A 22889-nucleotide genomic window follows, 5' to 3' on the forward strand; every position below is an offset into this window, starting at 1 on the left:
CGTTAATCGCAATTATTTGAGTGATAATTAATCGTCAACTTAAATTTGTAATCGTGACAGCCCTAGTCAGGGTGGGGGGGTCCCCAGTTAAAATACGATTATTTTTTTGGGGGGGGGGAGGGTCGCGGCCTGAAATGTTTGGGAACCCTTTGCCCTGAACCCACGTGACACACGCACAGGAAATCAGTAGAGGTTTGGGGAGGTCTTGGGTTTCTCTTGCCTGTAAGGGTTCCATCTGGACCCTCCTCAAGGAACCCCTTAGGGTCCCTGGACCCCACTTTGAGAAGCACTGATTTAGAGCTTGCCTCGGTAAAATGTGGTAATGTCCACGTTTTTGATTGATTGAATATTTTATTAGGCAAAAAATGTAAAACAGCACAGTTACATTTAAAATACTTTGTCTAACAGGTCCGTTCATAAAAGTCCTTGCGGACTTGTTTCCAATGAGGGCCTTGGTATTCAATTCATAGGCATATATAGTGGCACCACAGTTCAAATATCATTACAAAATAAACAGCAAAAAAAAAAAAAATATATATATATATATATATATATATATATAATATATATATAACACTATGTACAACAAAAAAAAAAGAGGAAAAAAAAAAAGAAAAAAAAAACCCTGATGACATCAAATGTTTCCACCTTTTGTGGAGGAAAGAAATGTAACAGAATACATAATTATTATTTTTTTGCCAATCTACATATAGATCCCCTCACATAAGAACTATGGGATTTAGGTCCAAAATTGGCAAAATATCGATTCAAGAGTAAAGACTGACGTAGCATGAATTTAAAATATTTTCATCTGAGCAGAAGTCTTCCATTTTTATTATTTTGGAGTGCTGTTATTTCCACTTCATTTGTTTTTTTTAAATATCTATATTATCCTTACTAACCAGCTCAGTGGCCTTGTGGTTAGACTCGAACCACAAGACCCACACTAAACCATTAGATTAGAGCAGGGGTCTTCAACGTTTTCAGCCCAAGGACCCCCTAGCTGAGAGAGAGATGAAGCAGGGACCCCCTCTATATTGTATAAAATTGTGTTTTAGATTCAACTTTTTTTGTTTACGTCTACTGCCCTTTTTTCCCTCTACACCTATACCTCTTCGCCAAAAATAGCCGATCTACAAGCTCACAACGCCTCGCAGCGCGAGGCGTTGTGAGCTTGTAGATCGGCTATTTTTGGCTAAGGTTCTCCTCAGAAAAGGGATGCTGGGGTTCCAAGTGGTTAAGGTAAAAAAAAAGAAATCATATCACACAAAGATTTGGCGGACCCCTTGTAGTAGCTCTAAGGACCCCCTAGGGGTCCCGGACCCCCTGTTGAAGACCCCTGGATTAGAGTGTCCGCCCCGAGACTGTGAGGTCGGCGGTTCAATCCCCCGGCCGAGTCATACCAAAGACTATATAATGGTACCCCATGCCTCCCAGCTAGGCACTCAGCATCAAGGGCTGGATTGGGGGTAAGTCTCTGGAAAAAAAACTAGCGCTGTGTCCAGAGAGTGTACTTGTACATCAAGCTGCCTCAAGCTACGGAAACAGGAGATGAGCTCCAGCCCTTTGTGCCACATGGCTTGGGAACTGTTGGTTCCCAAGGCTGACTGACCGCTTTCCTTTTTTTTAGTGGTGGCTGGCCATAGCTGAATGGGTAGAGAGAGGACAACTGCGAAACAGAAGGTCCCCGGTTTGCCCCCTGACCCGGCTCTCTGTGTCAAAGTTTCCCTGAGCAAGACATTTAACCCCTAACCGCTCCCTGGATGCTGTATTAATGGCACTTACCCACTGCTCCTAATAGTTATAGGAGGGGTTAAATGCAGAGGGAAAATGGCATGTATGTGCAAGTGTGCAGTGCCAAAAGAAATGCCCCAAAGGAGTATTACGTACGATCCCTTTAAGAATGTGTTCTTATTGGTGATGGTAAGAATGAGTAACAAACAGATGGCTCCACACATGATAACAGGCTGAATAATGCTATGGTACAGACAGGTGTTTTAGTTTATGGATGACTGGAAGTCTCCGTTTACAACGTTGGTAAACTTCCATGGCATGTTGATTGAAGCTGAGCTTCCTGTTACAGCGTAATGCCAAGATACCTGATTCCAACACCTCTACACTTCTCTGCTATGATGGTGGTGAGACTACTGGGGTATGGACCATTGTTAATGAACAGTTATTCATCTTTCTCAAATCGATCCCTTTCTTTCCACCTCAGACTTATTTGTGCATTTATTTATTTATTCATGCCTTGATTACTGCAAAAGCTCCACACAAAAAAAAATCTATCCACCGTCTGCAGTTGGTTCAGGATGCTGCAGCTCAGCTTTGAACTGGTTCCAGAAAGTTCTAGCACATTACATCCATTCTAGCCTGCTTGCACTGGCTGCCCATTTCTTTTACAATTGATTAAGTTTGAGGTAAGACCAGATCCGTTCTTGCCCGACTTATATATCTGACTCACTCACGCCATATGAGCCGACTCGTAGCCTGAGATCATCCGGCAAAGCACTGCTGGCCATTCCAAAGTGTCGCTTAAAAACAAAAGGAGAGCAGAGCTTTGCGATTCGAGCTCCGACACCTTGGAATGCCCTGCCTGAGGAGGTCAGGCTTGCCGAGTATACGTAAAACTCGTTTTACATCTCTTCTGAAAACTCACCTTCACAAAAGGTGCTTTTAACCCCAAACCCGCTCAAATTTCTCTCGTTTTGGTTTATTTCTTGTGTTGTGAATTCTTCTGTTAAGCACTTTGTGGCATTTCTCTTGAAAGGTGCAATAAATAAAGCTTATCATTATTACTATTATGTATTGAGATACAAAAGCCAGTAATTTCCAATGGAAGACAGCGACATAAAGCTACAAACTGACGCCTGACACTTGTCAATGCATTACAAGCTACTGAAGCTATAAAAATAGTTGAGCTGCCTTAAAATTTTTCCAGCGCTCCAGTGACACGGTGAAGCATCAATCAATCATATGGTTTTCGTGTCACCATTTCCCCTTCCCATCTCTCAACAGATGTATGTAATGGGGGGAAAACATAATTCTTGCTGTCAGACAGTTCCGTTTTTTTTTGCTCATCGTTACCATACATACACGGACACACAATTGATGACGTCAGCGTCACACTCCATCCATCAGCAACAGTGTAGCTGACCACAATTGGTCCATGTAGCTACTGGCTAGTGTGAACGGGTGAACAGGTGAGTTTCATGGCTGGGGGGGGGGGGGGGGACTTGGGCTGATGTTTGTCAGCCGATGACGCTGACACACACATGCACATGCTTACACATACACACACCACCCTCAGGCTGTGTGCCTGACAGGTTCGGAACGGCTGCTCTATAACCTTCGCCCTAACACCTGGGTCAGCACTCCCATTCTCTCACTCCCACACTTCTCTCTCTTTCTCTGTCCATTTCTCTCACCATCTTTTCTATAAGTCTCTCTTTCTGCACTGTTACCATAGCAACCTGGTTATGTGTCACTCTCCCTCATTGGCTCCTGCTGATCCACTGACCTACAGAACTCTGTGTGTGTTCAATGTAATTTTATTATATGACATGGTTGAATACACTATTCTAGTTGGCCAATCAAGGCATTCTATGGTCTGTCATGGTTTATTTTCTCATTTAAGTCCTCTCACTGAGCATCCTTGCATAGAATAGATGATCCATCTATCCATCCATCCATCCATCCATCCATCCATCCATTCCATTCATCTATCCATCTATATCTATCCATCCAAGATTGATCTACCTACTGTATGGGTGACAAATTGAAGGAGAAAACAAAGAAAAAGGTGTTGGGCCACTGAGACAGTTTCAATACACCTTAGCATGGATTATACACATCTCTGGACCTCTACTGGAGGGTTGGAACACCAACAAAACATATTCCCTCTCATTTGGTGTTTTGATGATGGGGGTGGAGAGCGCTGGTCCTAAATCGAAAGCATGCGCCTGAATGAACTGGACTTGGGTGTGCTTTCTTGGGTGTACACCACATGCACTCGCCCATTTGCAGAGGATATGGTGAAGGACGACTCATCTGACCATATCACTTTTCTCAGTGATATGTGTCTCAATAAACAGGTGTATATAGTTTTTACCAGAGCCATTTAAGGAGTTGCGTCAAGTTGCGCCACCTCCGTTCACTTCATCGGGCCAGGTCTTCTACATAGCCTTCTATTGGCAAATAGTGAAAAAGCCCTAAACCGGAAGTTTATGGAATGCACTGGAGTCTATGAGCGTTTGTCACTATTTCGAGTTACACGAACCATGTGACTGGCGCTGTTTTATGCCCCCGGGTTGGCGCAACTCTCTAATACAAGGCTCTGGTTTTTACACAGCTGAACTCTCAAACATTTGTCTTTGAAACGAGGGGTTTATTATCGGCACCTGAGGAACAGTTGCTCTTCTGTTTTTCTTTACATGCTCATAATAATGCACGAGCATCACAGTTGTTAAATGTGAGCTTTCAACCCTATTTTCTGACATCATTCCCAGATTGAAATACAGATCCCACTGAAACACTATCCAGTTGAGCAGTCTCTGTGACTGAAGCTCTTGCCATCCGTACTACAATAATGAATTCTTTCAAAGTCACTTAGATCATTTTCTCTTGTCATCTTGATCCAAAATCAAGGTCAACTGGGTCTGTTCATCATTTTTATACATGCCACAGAGCATGATAGGATGCTGTAACTTAATCATTTATTCAGGTGTTTCCTTTAATTTGTCACCCATCTGTCTGTGTGTGTGTGTGTGTGTGTGTGTGTGTGTGTGTGTGTGTCTGTCTTTGTGTGTCTATTTATAAACACCTGTTTCTAATTGTCTTGTGAAGTCACATGTGTGTAAACAGAGTTTTACTGAGTAAGGCGACACTTGAGGAATGTCATAAAGCTGTCTTCCCTCTTTCGCTCTCTTTCTCACACTCTCCTTTTCTCACGCTCTCCCTCCCCCTTTCTCTCTGTCTCTCTCTCTCTCTTTCGTTCTCTGTGCAGAGTGTGCTCTCTCTCTCTCTCTCTTTCTGTCCAGTCTTTCTGACTCTCATTCAGTCTGTCTCAGGGCTGCAACTACTGATTATGTTCTTGATGTTGGTGATTATTCTTTCAATTATTTTATCAATTAATTGAATAATCAAGAAGCACTTTTTTTATAAATGAAGCAAATAAATTCAAATAGATTTTATTTTAAATATAATTGCCTACATATATTAGTCTAATTAATCACAGCAGTGTAGCGAAAAAAATGCGAAAAAGCTGAGCTTGGACATCTGCTATTGTATAAAAATCAAAAAAAGATGGTTCGGCAGGTTGGTAGCTAAACATGTAACACATACGTAACCATGGAAAGTAATTTATTACTTATTTAATCACTTAATGTATTACTGGAAAACCCCATATGTTTTCAAATACATAAATTAGTGTATTGTTTAGTTTTAGTTAAGTTGTTTAACCCATTAAGACCTGGAACGCATCTTTGTAATCTTTTTATTTGAGCTAAAAAGCATTATTTTACACTTTGGCCATTCAAAAATAGCAGATATACAAGCTCATGCGAGCTTGTAGATCTGCTATTTTTTAACAACATATTTTGAGATGGCGGTCGGCGGCCAAATACATTCATTTTGGGGGTCCTTGACATGAAAAAGTTTGAGCACCACTGATATAGAGACATACGTTTTTCAGAATACGGTTGGGATCTAGAAGACATTTGTAGAATCTGCTTCAGGTCTTAAGGGTTAAAACAACGTTTTACGTTTGTAAAGCAATGTCCCGACGTCATCCTGAATTAGATTCAGAACAGAGAAGAAGCCCAACGGTGTCTCCAGAATGAGAAAGAGTTGCGTGTGGAGGAACATTGAGCTATGGGAATCACACAGATTAATGAAGTCATGATTCATGATTATTAATAGGGGCTTTGCTGCCAGTGGTGTAAAATTACTAAGTACATGTACTCAAGTAAAAAGAAAATGGTATTTACAATTTTCAATACTTTTACTTCTACCCCACTACTTCTCAGAGGGAAATATTGTACTACAATTATTATATGAAAACTTAAGTTACTAGTTACTTTGTAGATTTTGATTATTATTACAAAACATGTTAACCACTTCAGCCGTGTATAATAATTTTGGGCATTTGAAAATAGCATATTTAAGCTCAATCGCGACTCATTGTGAGCTTGTAGATCGGATCGATTTTTGTATGAAATGGGACATTCTGCACAATGAGTACTTTTACTTTTCGTACTTTTATATTTTGGTGCCGATTTTTACTCAAGAACATTTTGAATACGGGACTTCTACTTGTAACAGAGTATATCTACATTGCAGTATTGAATACTTTTACTTAAGTAAAACAGTTGTTTTTTCGGTGATTGGGATAGGAATTTTAGAGAATTGTGACATACACATACTCAAAATTGGATTTGATTTAACTTATTTTTGCCATCTATTGTTAATTATATCTGCATTGTGACCACAGCTCTAGGATTGTGAAAAACATATTTTTCATTTCATGTCACGTCTTTAAACACCAATCTGTAAATCTGAACCACACATTTATATAGCACCTTCATCCACAGCACTTTAAAATGTGCATTACATACATGTGCACGCACACGCACGCACACGCACACACACACACACACAACCAACCTGCTTCATCAAGAGCAGATAGGGGGTTCAGTGTCTTGCTCAAGGACACTTCCACGCGCAAGCAGCATGATCAAAGGAATGTGTGAAGGATGGATTAACAGTCATGGATGCTTATCTCATCTTTTATGCTCTTACATCTCTCCCTCTGTCTGATTATATCCATCTCTCCTTTTCTTTCTCACTCTCTTTTATTCTCACATCCTCTACTGTCTCGTTTATTCTCACTCCCTCTCTCTCTCTCCCTGTTCTCAAAGTAGGGTCCGGGGACCCCCAGAGGGGTCCTTGAGGGGGTTCCAAATGGGCCCGCTCCCTTACAGGCCTGAAACTCTGAGAGTGTACAAATGGAACAATGCATCACATTGCGACGTGTCGTGAGCTTGTAGATCGGCTGTTTTCGCTACTTTTGTGTTGACACTGTAATATGACGAAGTGCGGCAACAATTTACAAAAAAAGTTGAAACGTGGAGATACAAGGTTTCTGCCCGACAGCAATGATATGCTTGTCCTTGTGGTCCAGAGCACTATAGGGGCAAAGCGACAGGGAATCCATCAGATCAATCGGTCGATCGTTAGAACCTTACTACAGGGAAACAAACATCTTTATTGAATCAATGATCTTTGTGAGTCGTCTTCCACCCTCCCAGTTCTATTACTTAAATATGATTTCTAGTAGGTCAGCAAACAGGCTACATACACTGCACAATGAATGTGCACATACACACTACGCCCCAGTCTTTGAAGTGTGTGTGTGTGTGTGTGTGTGTGTGTGTGTGTGTGTGTGTGTGTGTGTGTGTGTGTGTGTGTGTGTGTGTGTGTGTGTGTGCTCGCTCAACAGGACAGCTCCTGTTTTTAATGTAGGCCAGCAGTTAGCTGGAAGGTTAGCTGCAATACACACACACACACACACACATTGCCTTGTGGTTAACTGGGTGGTGATACTGTCTCATCAAAGACTGACTGAATACTTCACATACCATAGAGGGGAGAGAGGGAGAGAGGGAGAGAGGGAGAGAGAGGGAGAGAGGGGGAGAGGGAGAGAGAGAGGGAGGGAGAGAGAGAGAGAAATAGATGGAGAGGGATAGAGACGGGGAGTGGGGGAGAGATTGAGAGAGATAAATTGGTAACAGACAGGAAGAAGTGGAGTGAAGATGGACGGAGAGATAAAAGAGAAGAGGAGATGGAGGAGGAAGGAGAGAGAAGCAGAGCCTTAAGGGACATGGAGAGAGAGAGAAGGAAATGAGAACAGGTTACCATGGTGATGGGAGGGGGGGTACGAGGTCTGTTTAACACCTGTGACTGTCCAGAGAGAGAGAGAGAGAGAGAGAGAGAGGATTTGAATTTAAAACACATTCTATTCACCACATGAACCCTAGAGTCCCTATACTGCCTCGATGCTCAAAAATAGCAGATCTACAAGCTCAGAGCTTGTAGATCTGCTATCTTTGCTGAAGATATTTAGTGTACAGTGATAACAGGAGAGGGCCTAGTGTAGACCCCTGGGGGATTCCGGTCAAATCTGGTTTAAGTGATTCTAACAGATTGTAATTGTTTTTTATCCATCGACTACATCTGTTAGTCTGATTAACCACATATGCCTCATTTTATACTTTGTCGTACAACAGCACTACCCAAAAATGGCCTCTCTACAAGCTTACAACGCGTCGCATCGCAACATGTTGTGAGCTTGTAGATCGGCTATTTTCGAAAATGTTTGAAAATTCGTTACACTATCAACTATTATTTTATTTGTATAATAATATGTTTTATAATCAATTAAATCGATTAGTTTGATTAACTGTTGGAGCCCTACTGATCATCAACATACTCACTGAGAGAGAGAGAGGACAAGTAGAAAAGGAGGGATGAGAGAAGGATGGAGAGAGGGGGGATGGGATGAGAGACATACTGTATAGATGGAGTGATAGAGAATGTAGAGGATTAGGTCTATTAGGATGAGAGAGAGAGAGAGAGAGAGAGAGAGAGAGAGAGAGAGAGAGAGAGAGAGAGAGAGAGAGAGAGAGAGAGAGAGAGAGGAAGATGATCCTACTGGATAGAGATGACAAGGTGGATGGACAGATGAAGAGAGTGATAAGGAGATTGCTGGATAAATAAGACCTAATACTATCATCCTAGATAAAAACGACTAGAATACAGAGAGAGAGAGAGAGAGAGAGAGAGAGAGATGAAAAGGATGAGCTTGGTATGTAGATCAAAGGATGAGATGAAATCAGAGATAATGACACAGATGTCAGGTGATTAGTGACACTCTACAGTCAAGCGTTGTGACATCACGTCCTGTTAGATTAACCTTCATAAAAAGGTCCCATATGGTCAGAATGTTTGTTTGTTTTTCAGTGTTTTATGTGGGGGTGAGGGGGTGAGGGGGGGGGGTGTTATGATATCACATGTCGTACTCCCTTCTGTACTCCATCAAAAATGTCCATGCAGTTTGGGATATGTGGGCAAATCTAACCTACCTTTCACCTGCATTTTATTTATTATTTTATATATATATTTTTTTTTAATTCATTAAGACCGGGAACGCATCCGTGTCATTTTAGATTTCTTTGGCTATTCAAAAATAGCAGATCTACAAGCTCATAGCGCGGCACCAAGAGAGAGAGATGGGGGTCCACGGCCAAATACATATCATTTTGGGGGTCCTTGACATGAAAAAGTTTGAGAACCACTGATATAGCAACGTTAGGATTTAGAAGACATTATGTAGAATCGGCCTCAGGTCTTAATGGGTTAAATATATTTTGAACAACACTTTGAACATTTCATGACTAAAAGACGTGACTACATGACTAAAAGACTATGTTCCAGGTGCGGTCGAAACGCAGTGATGGAAAGTAAACTAAGTACATTTACTCAAGTACTGTACTTAAGTAGATTTTTTTACTTTACTGGTATACTTCCAATTTTCAATCATTTTACTTCTACTCCACTACATCTCAAAAGGCAAATAATTGTACTTGTACTCCACTATAATCTTTTGAAAAATGTAGTTACTGGTTATTATTAAAACCACTTCAGACCTATATATATATATACTTCAGCAATTTGGAAAAGAGACGATCTACAGTTGGGAGCTTGTAGAACTTCTATTTTCAAAGGATTTTGAAAAGAAAAACGCTATACTGCATATTGAATTCTCTTTGGGAGCATTCTAAACAGTGGATTTCATCTTGCTTTTTTCTGTGTTTTATCGTCAGGGGACGGATTAGCCTAAACAAAATATGTGAAATACTGTTTTTCTCGTTCTGCTGCACTAAAACATCCTCCCGGTTTTACCAGAGTAACAGCCCGTTTTGACGTCGACATGGGCTGACCAATCATTGTTGAGCTGCCCAGGAACATCACTCTGGGCTGACCAATCATTGTTGAGCTGCCCAGAAACAAGGTTAGCCACTTCCAACCTCGCGTCCCTCTTTTGGACGTGTCATTATAGTCGATAATCTTCAGGAATTTTCTAAAATTATTCAAATTGTTAAAAAAAAAAGCATAAAACAGCCATAATACAAGCTCACAACGCAGTGTGTGTTGTCATGTGACGAAGTATATAGGGGTTAAGCATTTAATATAATCAATAATTCCGTTTTCAACTGAAGTAAAACAAAAAGAAAAATTGGAGTTATCTAGTGAGTTCACACTAATACTGAAGCCTGTATGCTGTTTTTTTGTTTCAATCTAAACTTTTATGGTACTTTTCATGTAAGGTGTTAATAAACTGATTTGCTGCTGTTGTATAACTTCTTGAACTTCTTGATGAGGAAGATTAATTGATGGACCATGGTAAATGTGTCTATTACGACAGTAAATAATCACAATTCACAAGTTTTAAAATGTTGAAACCAATTGCGGTGTTGAATATCTGCAGCAGATTTTGAAAGGTTCAAACGTGGTTTAGAATGTGCACTCACATTACAGTGGTCGTGTGGAATTCAAAAACAAAATGTTATTTTAAGGCGTGGTCGAAGGCCAAGCCGTCTAGCACTGGGCGTGTCATATGTCTCCTCAAAATTAAACCAATCACATGGCATGATTTAATTGAATTTGAACATTAATGTACGCCTGTGATGTCATGCAACGAGGTGCATGACATCACAGGTACATTCATGTTCAAATGCAATTAAAAGTTCACAAGGAGAGAGCAAACGCACAGCAGTCCTTTTAGATGTGCCGGCCTATTTAGGACTAGAGTACGATGAGAGCAACCCAACGTTTCAGACAGCGATGCTGCCTTCCTCAGGGGCGACTCTTTTATGATCAAATGTAATTCAAACAATTTCCTTTTGAGGTCAAATTAGCTTGATTCTTGGCATAACTGACATCCTGTGTGTGTGTGTGTGTGTGTGTGTGTGTGTGTCAATGAGTTGGTGAGATTATATGCGACGGACCAAAATGTCTGGAATGCTGCTGAGCACAGGAATGTGATCACACACACATATTTGTGTTCTGATCACTTCTAATGTACAAAGACAGAAACACACACACACACACACACACATTCCAGTCAGATCCTAACATCCACAACAGTCATCTGACCACAGCATGACCACAACACTACAGTATGCTGTGTGTGTGTGTGTGTGTGTGTGTGTGTGTGTGTGTGTGTGTGTGTGTGTGTGTGTGTGTGTGTGTGTGTGTGTGGTTTATCCAACTATCACATTGAGTTGAGTAGATATCTCTCCCTCACATGCACACAAATGTGCGCACGCACACACACAAGCACAAATGTGCATACAAACGTACACACACACACACACACAAATGTGAACAGACACACAAACACACACATTCCATAAACACGCGCACATAAGCACAAATGTGTGAGTGCACATACACAGTTGGTTTAACATGATTTCCAGAGTTTAAAACCTTGAAGTCAGTATTAAACAGAATTAACACAATTTCACTGGAATGTGTGTGCGTGTGTAATCCTCCACATGTGCAGTAATATAGAAAATGTTCATGGATTACTGAACCAGATTAATGTCCCAGTTTCTTCTCTTCCCAGCGTGCGTGCGCACGCATGCACGTGCGCACACGCACACACACACACACACACACACACACAGAGCAGCCCTCCCTCTAGTGGTGATAGTCTGAATTGTCTGAACTGCAGAGATCAATCGAATCAAAGTGAATGAAATTAATGAGACAGATAGAGAAATCATGATGTTTTATAGCCTACCAAAAGAATGCAAAACATTGCAATATTGCTGCCATTTGTTTCAAAAGCTTATTCCAAGCTAACCTTTCCTAATTGTTTATATAACAATTTCTGACAGTAAATGCACAATTCTTATGGTTTTGTAAGATTACCCAAGCTGCAATGTAACATGTACATTATTTAGTTTCAACTGTTTTGTTCCACTATTGCTTTGGCAATGTAAACGTATACGTTTTCTCATGCCAATAAAGAGCCTTTGAATGTAAGTGAGTGAGTGAGTGAGTGAGTGAGTGAGTGAGTGAGTGTGTGTGTGTGTGTGAGAAAGAGAGACAGATAGACAGACAGAGAGATGATATGATAGGTACACATTACGGTGTGTTCACATATTATCTGTTCCCATGGGAGCATCTTCCATATCCTTTCATTCCTACTACAGGAGTTCCACACAATGAATGGAATGTAATACACACACAGACATTCCTAGCACATACCACTCGCGCACTGCGTGTGCGTTTGTGAAGACAGCTGTACCTAAAAAGTAACTATCACTGTGTGTGTGTGTGTGTGTGTGTGTGTGTGTGTGTGTGTGTGTGTGTGTGTGTGTGTGTGTGTGTGTGTGTGTGTGTGTGTGTGTGTGTGTGTGTGTGTGTGCACGTGAGCGAGCGAGAGGGAGGGAGAGAGATTCCTCTTTAACATATAAACTCTGGATAAAGTCTGGGGAATCAGGTCGGGACATTGTCCGGTGTTGGCCTTTCACACATGTAACACGCAACAGGAGAATGTCAATTTCAGACGCATTTCTAACATAACTGTAAAAAGTCTATTTCAGTGGTTCTCAAAAGTTTACATTTCAAGGACCTAACTGTGAGAGTGTATAAATGTTAACAGTTGTACACTGTTACATACATGTGTCCATTTGGAACCCCCTCAAAGAAGCCTGAGGGTCCCTGGACCTTGTCCTCGCACTTCCATTAATAAAAGAGTATCCGAGCTGCTCCAGTATCTCCTTCTTCTCGGTCCCTGGACCCCATTTTGTGAACCACTGGTCTATTTGATGAGGCAAGGATTAGTGTGTTAGCTCCTGCCACTTAACAGCGTGAGAGAGATGCAAGATCTTGTAGATCTGCTTTTTGTGAGTTTGTGAAAATGAAATGAAATAAAATACAAAATAAATAGAAAAATGTATAAATAATAAACAAATTCGACCAAAACGACAATCCCAACTTAGGGAATTAAAAGACAATTCATGACTTTTTTAAATAGTCTTATGTATTGCAATAAGAATGTTGTGTGTTGTCACAAAATCTAACGCCACACCTGGACTTGACTCACGACACACCAATGTGCCTCGGTGCACCGTTTGCGAACCTCTGCTAAAAACAACATTCTGGTCCATCGTCGGGTACCAACTCTGTAAAGTGGTGTTGACTGTTTGTGTTTATGTCTGATAGTTGGTTAGGTTTAGGTTTCACAGTTTATTGCATTTTCTAAATCTTGTGAAACACATTACCTCTCCCTATCTCAATTCATTTCTCTCTGTCTCTCTCAATTCATTTCTCTCTGTCTCTCTCAATTCATTTCTCTCTGTCTCTCTCAGACAGCAAGTGTGTTAAGTTTGTTTACTAACACAACAACATGGAGACATAATGGCACCTCACTAGTAGCCACTACCACACTCAAAAGCGCTCGCACACACACTTAGTAACTGGAACACACAAGCACAAAACTGCCACACCATGCATTTTTCAGCCGTGTGTGTGTGTGTGTGTGGTGCTATGTGAACCATCCTGTCATTCATAACATCAACAAAGCAACATTCCCCTGTGTATGTTCTCTCTCTGCTTTCATTCAACTGCCTACCTATCACCATTTAACACGCAATGAGCATCCAAGCAATTAACTTAAACAATTACTACTATTACCATACAATTACCATTTACCATCCAGTTACCAATCAATTATCAACCATTTATCAGTCTAATACTAATGAGTGACCAAACAAGTGACAAAGCAGCTGGCCGTCAGTCCCAGTGGTAGCTGCCAGCTGGGCTTCACTGGGTGACGTGGAGTGACGAGACATCTGGTGGTTAACATCTGTGACTTCATTTAGTGACAAAATAAAGTTGGGAAAAGTTCAACTAAGCAAATGAGCAGCGACAGCTGTGAAACACGCAATACGACAGTCGACAGGGTTCCCAAATGTTAATTTCAAGAACCAAAAGTTACATTCGGTGTCTCCCCAGGACTCCCCAAACTTAACAATACCATATTAATTAACCACTTAAAAGTTCACCCCCAAAATTACTTTTTTTCTATCGATTAGTCACCCTATGGAGACTTGAAGTTTTTGTCGCATTCCTAAACCAATAATTTGATGACCTGCAGCGGTTCCGGTAGGAGACACAAAGAGTCTCCTTTGTTTCTCCTACCGGAACCGCTGCGTACCGGTCCGCTGGTCATCAAAACTATCAATGAAAAAAAAAATCAATGAATTCAAGTCTCCATGGGGTGACTAATCGCAAAAAAAAAGAAGTTTTTTTGGGGTGAACTATCCCTTTAAGCTCCATTTCAAAAATATTGAAAATAGCCGTCCATGAGTCCATGACCAAAAAATGGGTCCCGACCCATTGTTTGGAAAAACAAGAAATGACAAAGTCATAATATACCCGCTTGCGGCAGGCTGTTTTTGCCCCAATCTGCAGCACAAAATGTAAAAGTTGTCATCAAAATAAAATCTCAGCCATTCGAATGCAACAAAAATAACTCCACAGAGGTTCATTGGTTGGCTACCAATATAAAGTGTGTGTGTGTGTGTGTGTGTGTGTGTGTGTGTGTGTGTGTGTGGTGTGTACAATATCAATGATAGTGAAAATAATTGATCTACAATCTGACAGATCTGCTATTTTCACCAGCTGATATAGTTACTTCATAATGTAGCCTACCCTTAGCCAAGTCAAAACTACAGTGTTTCACTTAGAAATGTATGAACAACAAAAATGACGAGACACACACACACACACCCAGGAGGACTGGTTGATAGTTTTGTATGCATTGTTCCTGGACAAAAGACCGGTGGTGACCAGTTAGTATTCATTTATGTATGAAAGAAATAAACTATTTTCAGAATAAACTAAGTGAGTCCATAGAATACAGGTAGCATAAGGGCAGTCATGTTAAAAACATCAACAGTGGTGGAAAAAGTACTGGAATGTTTTACTTAAGTAAAAGTATCAATACTGCAATGTAACCCTAACCCTTTATAAAAGTGAAGCGCACAACGTGTGTTTTGATTTCACTGTTTGAAACAGCTAGGCTTGAGTTGTAATGCATAACTGCTAGTTTGCCCTTTTCACTACTGGCTTAAATGAATGAAAAACCGAAATGGGTCCATTTGGTTTCATTAATGTCTTTTGTAAATGAAGTATTCAATAAAACGTCATAATAAAAAATAGCAGATGTACAAGCTCACAAGGCGGCGATGCGTTGTGAGCTTGTAGATCTGCTTTTTTCTGATAAAATGCAGCTGATTTTAGCGTCATACCTTACATGAAAAATGTTGCTACAGTAACCTTGGTTGTAGTGTGTAGTCATTCATTTGTAAACAGGGCAGTCATGTTAAAAACAGCAACAGTGGTGGGAAAAGTACTCGTACTAGTGTTGCCATGTATACTAATTACCGCCGTCCGAGTTATGTACCGATAGGCACAGAATAGTAAATGATGTTGTGGGGACTGCGTTTGCCCCAACTCGTTTCACTCAACTCGCCGGTCTCTCCCTGCACCCGCTACTGAGACCGGGGGTAAAAAGGCAGGTCGCGTGAAAGACAGTATTATGTTGAGAAAATATGAAGTCATTACAGCACCATAACATGGTGAATAAATTTTGTTTTGGGATGTACAATACATGAAAATTACGAGAGTAATAACGCGACTTGCGTCGATAACTAATGTGGAGCGGACAGTAGCGCGCTTGGCTAAAAACAGTTAGTTAGTAACATCATACAAGCTAACTATTAGCCAAATTCGGCTAGCGCTCGGAGGACTGCATAGTCCCATAGCTTGGGAGGACGAGGCCGCCCGTTCAGAGTATGGGAAAGTATCCCATTGGCTTAAACGACAGCCAATGACGCAAATCTGTCGAACAAATCTGTCGAATGCAAATTTATCTGTCGAATGATGAGTCGTAGGTCTGCCTCTGCATAGACCCGCCAGCTTTCAGCAAGCGGGTAACAATACCCTAGGAGAGAGCGACTTGGCGCCACGTACACCAACAAAGTGACTTTGGGTCAGTGTGAACGAATGCTTAGCCACAAAGACAAAGCAAAAGACAAGGAGCGGAGAGAGACAGGGTGAGAGACAAATAGAATGTACTGGATAAAAGATGAAAAGAGCAAAGAGATGGAAGAAGAGTGCGAGAAACTTTCCAAAGTCTTACTTTACTCTGAAGTTGTGGTGAAGACTTCCTCGTTGACATCTCCTCTTCCTCCCTCCTCTCCATCCCTCCCTCCTCTCCTTCTCTCCCATCCTCGATCCCTCCCTCCTCTCCTCCTCTCCTCTCCTCCCTCATCCCTCCCTCCACCTCTCCTCTCTCGCCTCCCGTCGTCCGATCGGTCGCCTCCTCCAGGTGGGCGGGGCCAAACGGCTCAGACGGACAGGACTCTTCCTCCACTGTTACTATGGCGACGCTCACCTCCTCCCCGTCCGAGGAGAGGAGGGGGAACGGGGAGGAGGTGAGGAAAGGAGGGGAGGACGAGGAGGAGGAGGAGGAGGAGAAGAAAGGATGGGTAGAAGAAAGACAAGAGGAGAGCAGAGAGGGGGAGGGGCCGTCAGACCGACCAATGAGACGGCTCTTCACGTTCTCTTTCATCACTCCTTCCTCCCTCGTCCTCTCCTCCTCTTCCTCCATTTCCCCCTCTTCCTCTCCTCCCTCCTCTGATCGCCATCTCTCTCTCTTCCTCTCGAGTCTCTCTATCTCCCGCTCTTCATCATCATCATCCGCTCTCTGTCTCTCCTCTCCTCCCGGTCTCCTCTCCATCAAGACGTTCTGTCCGTCGGTCTCTCTGTCCATCTCTCTGTCCATGTGGAGTGTCTTCACAGTGTGATGGGTGAATCAGAAGACATTCTAAAAAGACAGAGACAAAACAACAACAATAAAGATATATACATTAGATTATCATGCGGTCTATTGAGGGCAATCATTCGTTTATCATCTAAGACAGGGGTCTTCAACGTTTTTCAGGCCAAGGACCCCCTAGCTAGAGAGAGATGAAGCAGGAACCCCCCCACTACATATTCTATAAAATTGTGAGTCAGATTAACCCTTTAAGACCTGAAGCCGATTCTACATGTCTCCTAAATCCCAACGGTTTTCTGAAAAACGTATGTTTCTATATCAGCGGTGCTCAAACTTTTTCATGTCAAGGACCCCCAAAATTATATGTATTTGGCCGCCGGACCCCCATCAAAATATTTTGTTCCAGGGACCCCCCTGAAGCAAAAATTTGAGTTTAAAATATTCGCTTTAAAAATATATATATTCAAAGATTTGCACACATTTTCACGATTTTTCAAAAATAGCAGATCTACAAGCTCGTAGCGCGGCACTCGGTGCCGCGCTATGAGCTTGTATATCTGCTATTTTTGAATAGCCCAAAGTGTGAAATAATGCTTTTTAGCTCAAATCAAAAAATGACACAGTTCCAGGTCTTAATGGGTTAAACTTTTACATAGATTTCATAGATAGTTGGATGTTTTCAGATACAGTTACAATATCTAGTCAACTTGACCGTTGGCTCTGTACTTGGTCTGCTCTTTTCCCCTCAACACCGACTCTCCGAAATTAGACGAAATCTGCTATTTTCGGCTAATGTTCCCCACCACACAAAGATTTGGCGGACCCCCTGTAGTAACTCTGAGGACCCCTTACGGGTCCCGGACCCCCTGTTGAAGACCGCTGATCTAACATCCAGATTGTGGCTGGGGCTGTGAGTGTCCTTGATGATTGGCTCAGCCTTGGCTACACACCGCTCCTTCTATATTCCCTGGAGGAAGGGAAGCTCACCTCCAACGATGTGCTGCTCCGTCTTACTACTATAAAGGTCTTATTACTAAAACTATGGTCTTATTACTATGAATAAAGGTTTTATTACTAAAACTATGGTCTTATTACTATGAATAAGGGCCTAGAGCACAGTGTTCACTTCCACTTTACAATCTTATTTTGGTCATCAGTTCAACCATGTAAACGATATGCTCCATGTGCATAAAACATAGCAGTACTAAAAACTAAAACATCAACAAAAATAAACAATAATAAATTATACTACATAGTTATGACAAAAAAAAGGTATAGGCTGAAGCTAAAAAGCTTAGTCTTGCCTACCCTTTCCGCATACAGTACATATAAACAAACAATATATATATATATTACATTCACCCATTCACCCACACGCATGGCAGAGGAAACCACTTGTTACCAGCTCATCTGGAGCAGGTCTGGGGTTCAATGTCTTGCTCATGGACACTTCGACACGAAGGTATCAAACCGACCGGGAACCTTTCGATTTCAAGAGGCTCAGATTCAAACTCACAGCATCACAAGCACACTTCTCAGAAAGCACACGGTGCTGCCCCACAGAGGCGGACAGGAGGAACTACTGTCTGTGCCTTAAAGTTCAGAGGTCACGCACGAGCAGTGGTGTAAAGTAACTAACTAACTATGTACATTTACTCAAGTACTGTACAGTACAATTTAGAGGTATTTTTTACTTTAGTGGAGTACTTCCAATTTTCAATCATTTTACTTCTACCCCACTACATCTCAAAGGCAAATATTGTACTTTTACTCCACTATAATTATTTGAAAACTTTATTTACTAGTTACTTTGTAGATTTTGATTATAATTACAAAACCAATTCAGACCTATATATTCTTTTGCAATTAGAAAATAGCTGATCTACAAGCTTACAACGTGTCACTTTGTCACATTGTTAAATGGGACCTTCTGCATAATGAGTACTTTTACTTTGGGTATTTTAAGTACATTTTGATGCCAATACTTTTGTACTTAACTCAAATACATTTTGAATACCGGACTTTTACTTGTAAAGAGTCTACAATTGGGCATTGGTACTTTTACTTAAGTAAAACATTTGAGTATCTTCCTCCATCACTGCAAGCAAGCACACTTCTCAGAAAGCACACTGTGCTGCCCCACAGAGGCGGACAGGAGGAACTACGGTCTGTGCCTTAAAGGTTCAGAGGTCATGAGAGTAGGTTGCATATTTGACATCAACAGTTAATTCTACTATGAATGTTGCTGAGTGACAAATGATGTGCTTCCACACAACAACAGGATTAGTGCTGAGCGTGTGAACCAACGTGTGTAACATCAAACAATCAGAGGTGTGGACAGGATGGGGGGTCCTGACACTTTAATGCCAATACAGGAAAAGAGAAGAGAGAAAGGATGGAGGGAGGGGGATATGTATTTTATTTTCTACTTGAATGTCCTTCAAGTTTGGCCGCAAAGTTGCAACTTGCAATGTTACACAGGTCTGCTTTGACACGTTTCTTTATCATATTGCAGTCAATATCCATTTCTTAGTTGTTTTGTACTTGCTCTGGCGATGTAAACTTAAAAGTATGTTTCCATGCCAATACAAATCTGTTTCTTTTGCACTCTTAATGCAAATGGTTTGAATTTAGCCATTTTAACAGAGCATCAAGACTTTACATATAGCATTACGCATTAATAATGCCTACAATGTAATGTAAACTTGTAAAGCACTTTGAATTATCTTGTTTTCGGTATTTTTACTTCTACTCCACTACATCTCAGAGGCTAATATTGTACTTTTACTCCACTACAATTATTTGAAAACTTTAGTTACTAGTTACTTTGTAGATTTTTTATTATTATTACGAAACATACAGTAACCACTTCAGCCCTAAAATACATTTTGGCAATTTGAAATCTACAAGCTCTCGATGCAGGCATTGTAAGCTTGTAGATCTGCTATTTTTCAAAATATTTGTTTGAAAACGTGAAATCTCGTGAAATGGGACATTCTGCATAATGAGTACTTTTACTTTTGGTACTTTAAGTACATTTTGATAAGAAAAATACCATTGTACTTTTACTAAAGTAAATTTTGAATACCTTACTTTTACTTAACAGAGTATTTTATTTCTACATTGCAGTGTTGATACTTGATATATATAAGTATATTTATCAATAAACTTACCTTTGCAATGAGAGAGAGAGAGTCGCTTCCCGTTGTTCTCTGACGTGACTCTACCACTGTGGACTTTTAAAGTTTAAACGCCGGCGGGTGTTTCTGTATTTTCCCCACTTTCTCTGTCTTTCTTTCACCCTCTCGTCCTCTAATCTCTTTAACGTGTTTCTCTTCTTTGTCTTTTCAACTGAAACGAGTTGTTTTTTGTTCGTTTATCGTTGCAACGGGACACGTTTTCCAAACTCACTCCGTTTGTTTTGGAGGAACTCTGCACATGGAGCTTTGTTTGACGCGTGTTGATGACGTCACAATGGTACCACAGCGGCAGTCGGCAAAAAAAGAGAACAGATCTACAAGCTATCAACGCGTCGCTGTGTGACGCGTTGATAGCTTGTAGATCTGTTCTTTTTTTGCCAAGCTACATAGGCTTGCTTGCGCAAAAATGTAAGCTAGCATGTTAAATTAAAGATTATTAAAGCTAAAAAACAAAAAAACAAGCTTAAATAATAATTATAATTAAACTTATGTAATAATAATTAAATTTAATTAAACTTGAATTGATTTTTTATTATTAATTTTAAGTTTTATTTTTGTGACAAGCCAATGGCTTTCTTGGGTTTTTAAATTCCTATTTAAATTACCTTGTATTGAACTGTACCTTCGTGTGCTTTTTTCTGCAAACTTCTAATAAAGTATTCAATCAATGTATAAAATAGGGCTAAAGTGGTTAATGTATGTTTTATAATATATTAATTTCTATCTGCAAAGTAACTAGTAACTAACATTTTCTAATAATTGTAGTGGAGTAAAAGTACAATATTTGCCTCTGAGATGTAGTGGAATAGAAGTAAAAGTACTGAAAATGGGAAATACTCCAGTAAAGTCAAAATATCTCAAAATTGTACTTAAGTACAGTACTTGAGTAAATGTACTTAGTTACTTTACTGGTCACATGCTTCTTCTTCTGAGAACTCACCTATGGTCATGAAGTGTGGTTCATGACCGATAAAATAAGATTGTGGATGATACAAGCAGCCGAAATGGGTTTTCTCAGACAGGTGGCTGCCTGGCTGGCATCTCTCCCTTAGGGACAGGGTGAGAAATTGAGTCACCTGGAAGAGACTGCTGCTCCTTCACGTGGAAAGGAGCCAGTTATGGTGCTTCGGATGCTTCCTGGGCGTCTCCCTGTGGAGGACCTCGGTGCACATCCCACTGGAGGAGGCCCCAGGGCAGGGCAGACCCTGTATGGGATTATATTTCCACGCTGGCTTTGGATAGCCTGGTAAACCCTCCCTACGGAAATCTCATTTCCATTTGATTCCAGGAGTGAGTCTGGCCTGATGGCTTGTATGGGCGTTTCTAGCGCATTACCAAAAAACCGAGCCTATCAGCGTCGTCGCACATCGTTCTGTGATTGACAGCGACAGTTGGCCAATCAGGTGGCGAGTTCGCGTGAGCCCGAATGGCACCGAGTGCAGCCTGAATGCAGCCGACAAAACACGAACGGCAGCCATCTTTTCTGTCCGCTATTTTCTCAGCTGTTTTTTTACTTCAAAAAGCTCTCAAACTTCTATTTTGAGGCACGGAATTTACTTATAAGATATCGTTTGGATAGAATTTAGTTGTTTAACTTCATATATGTGGTCGATTAATCATGACAGAGCCTATTTAAAAATAAAAATTTAGAGAACCGGTAGGGGCGGGCACGCCGGGCAGTGACACGCATGTATCCGAATAAGGCAACCCATTTTGGGCATGGCCATCTCAAAAGTCCCGTTGCGTCACATTAGTCTGGTGAACTGCTGATTGGCTGAAGGGGAAAAACGATCATTGGCTGAAGGGGTTGTCAGTCAACGGTATTACTCCAGCCCACAGCCAATATTGCAGAATGGGCGATCAGGCCAGACTCACTCCTGGAATCAAATGGAAATGAGATTTCCGGAGGGAGGGTTTACCAGGCTAGGCTTTGGAATGGATGCCTCGAGTCAGGATCCGTCAGCATTCAGTGGCTATATATACTGTATGTATGTTGCCCGGGAAAGGGAAGTCTGAGTTCTCTGGGGGAACTGTTGCCCCAGCGACCCAATCCCGGATAAGTGGTCGAAGATGGATGGATCATGGACGCTTCTTATCTACTTTCGTCACCACTCACATGTCTGTCATATGTTCATGACATGTCTTCCCACTGCACACACACCACCTGATTTCATTGCATGTTTTAACTTTTCACACCGTACCTTGAAACAACTAACAAGGGAACTACTGTTAGTAACAGTAGTTCCCTTAGTTGTTTCAAAGTACTGTTACTGTTACTAAAATGTTGTCACACGATTTTCTGTCACATGTTCAATCTGTACTTTGATACAAGGGAACTATTGTTGCGTTTACTGAATGTTGTCACATGTCCGTCATATACTCATCGTCACAAGTTTTCCCACCGTACTATGACAGAATAACTATTGTTACTGTTACTTGCATTCATTCATTCCCATTGGTGTAATGTTTTTTAAATGTTTACCATGCTTCTTTTTTATTGGCCTCTGTATGAATGTATTGCACTGGAGCCGTTGAGCAAAACAAATTTCCTTCGGGATCAATAAAGTATATATCTATCTATCTATCTATCTACTTAATGCTGTCACATGTTTTTCCACAACCTGATTTATTTAAAAGAAAACACGGGGAAACCGTCACAGAGGTTGAGATATTTTTGGGGATTAAATTTATCAAGAAATTGCAGCAGAACACAACATGCCGGCCTCCATCCATTGAGTTCATTGGAAAGATGGCGGCACCTTGAAAGGCTCTGC

The 22889-nt window shown here is 41.0% G+C and overlaps 1 protein-coding gene across 2 annotated transcripts in view; it reads right to left on the reverse strand.

The window, feature by feature from the left end:
- LOC308102426 (F-box/WD repeat-containing protein 7-like) overlaps positions 1 to 16349 on the reverse strand; it is a 42622-nt gene extending 26273 nt beyond the window's left edge. For both annotated transcript variants that reach the window (XR_013934652.1, XM_080452138.1), the window contains exon 1: positions 16277 to 16349. Coding sequence is in view for 1 of the 2 variants with exons in the window: in XM_080452138.1 (XP_080308264.1) it covers positions 16277 to 16339 (63 nt within the window). In the remaining variant the exon portion in view is untranslated. The remainder of the gene's footprint in view (positions 1 to 16276) is intronic.
- Positions 16350 to 22889: the final 6540 nt, after the last annotated feature.

Source organism: Gymnoscopelus braueri (genome assembly GCF_963280865.1).
Source record: "Gymnoscopelus braueri genome assembly, chromosome: 15".
Classification (NCBI taxonomy): Eukaryota; Metazoa; Chordata; class Actinopteri; order Myctophiformes; family Myctophidae; genus Gymnoscopelus; species Gymnoscopelus braueri.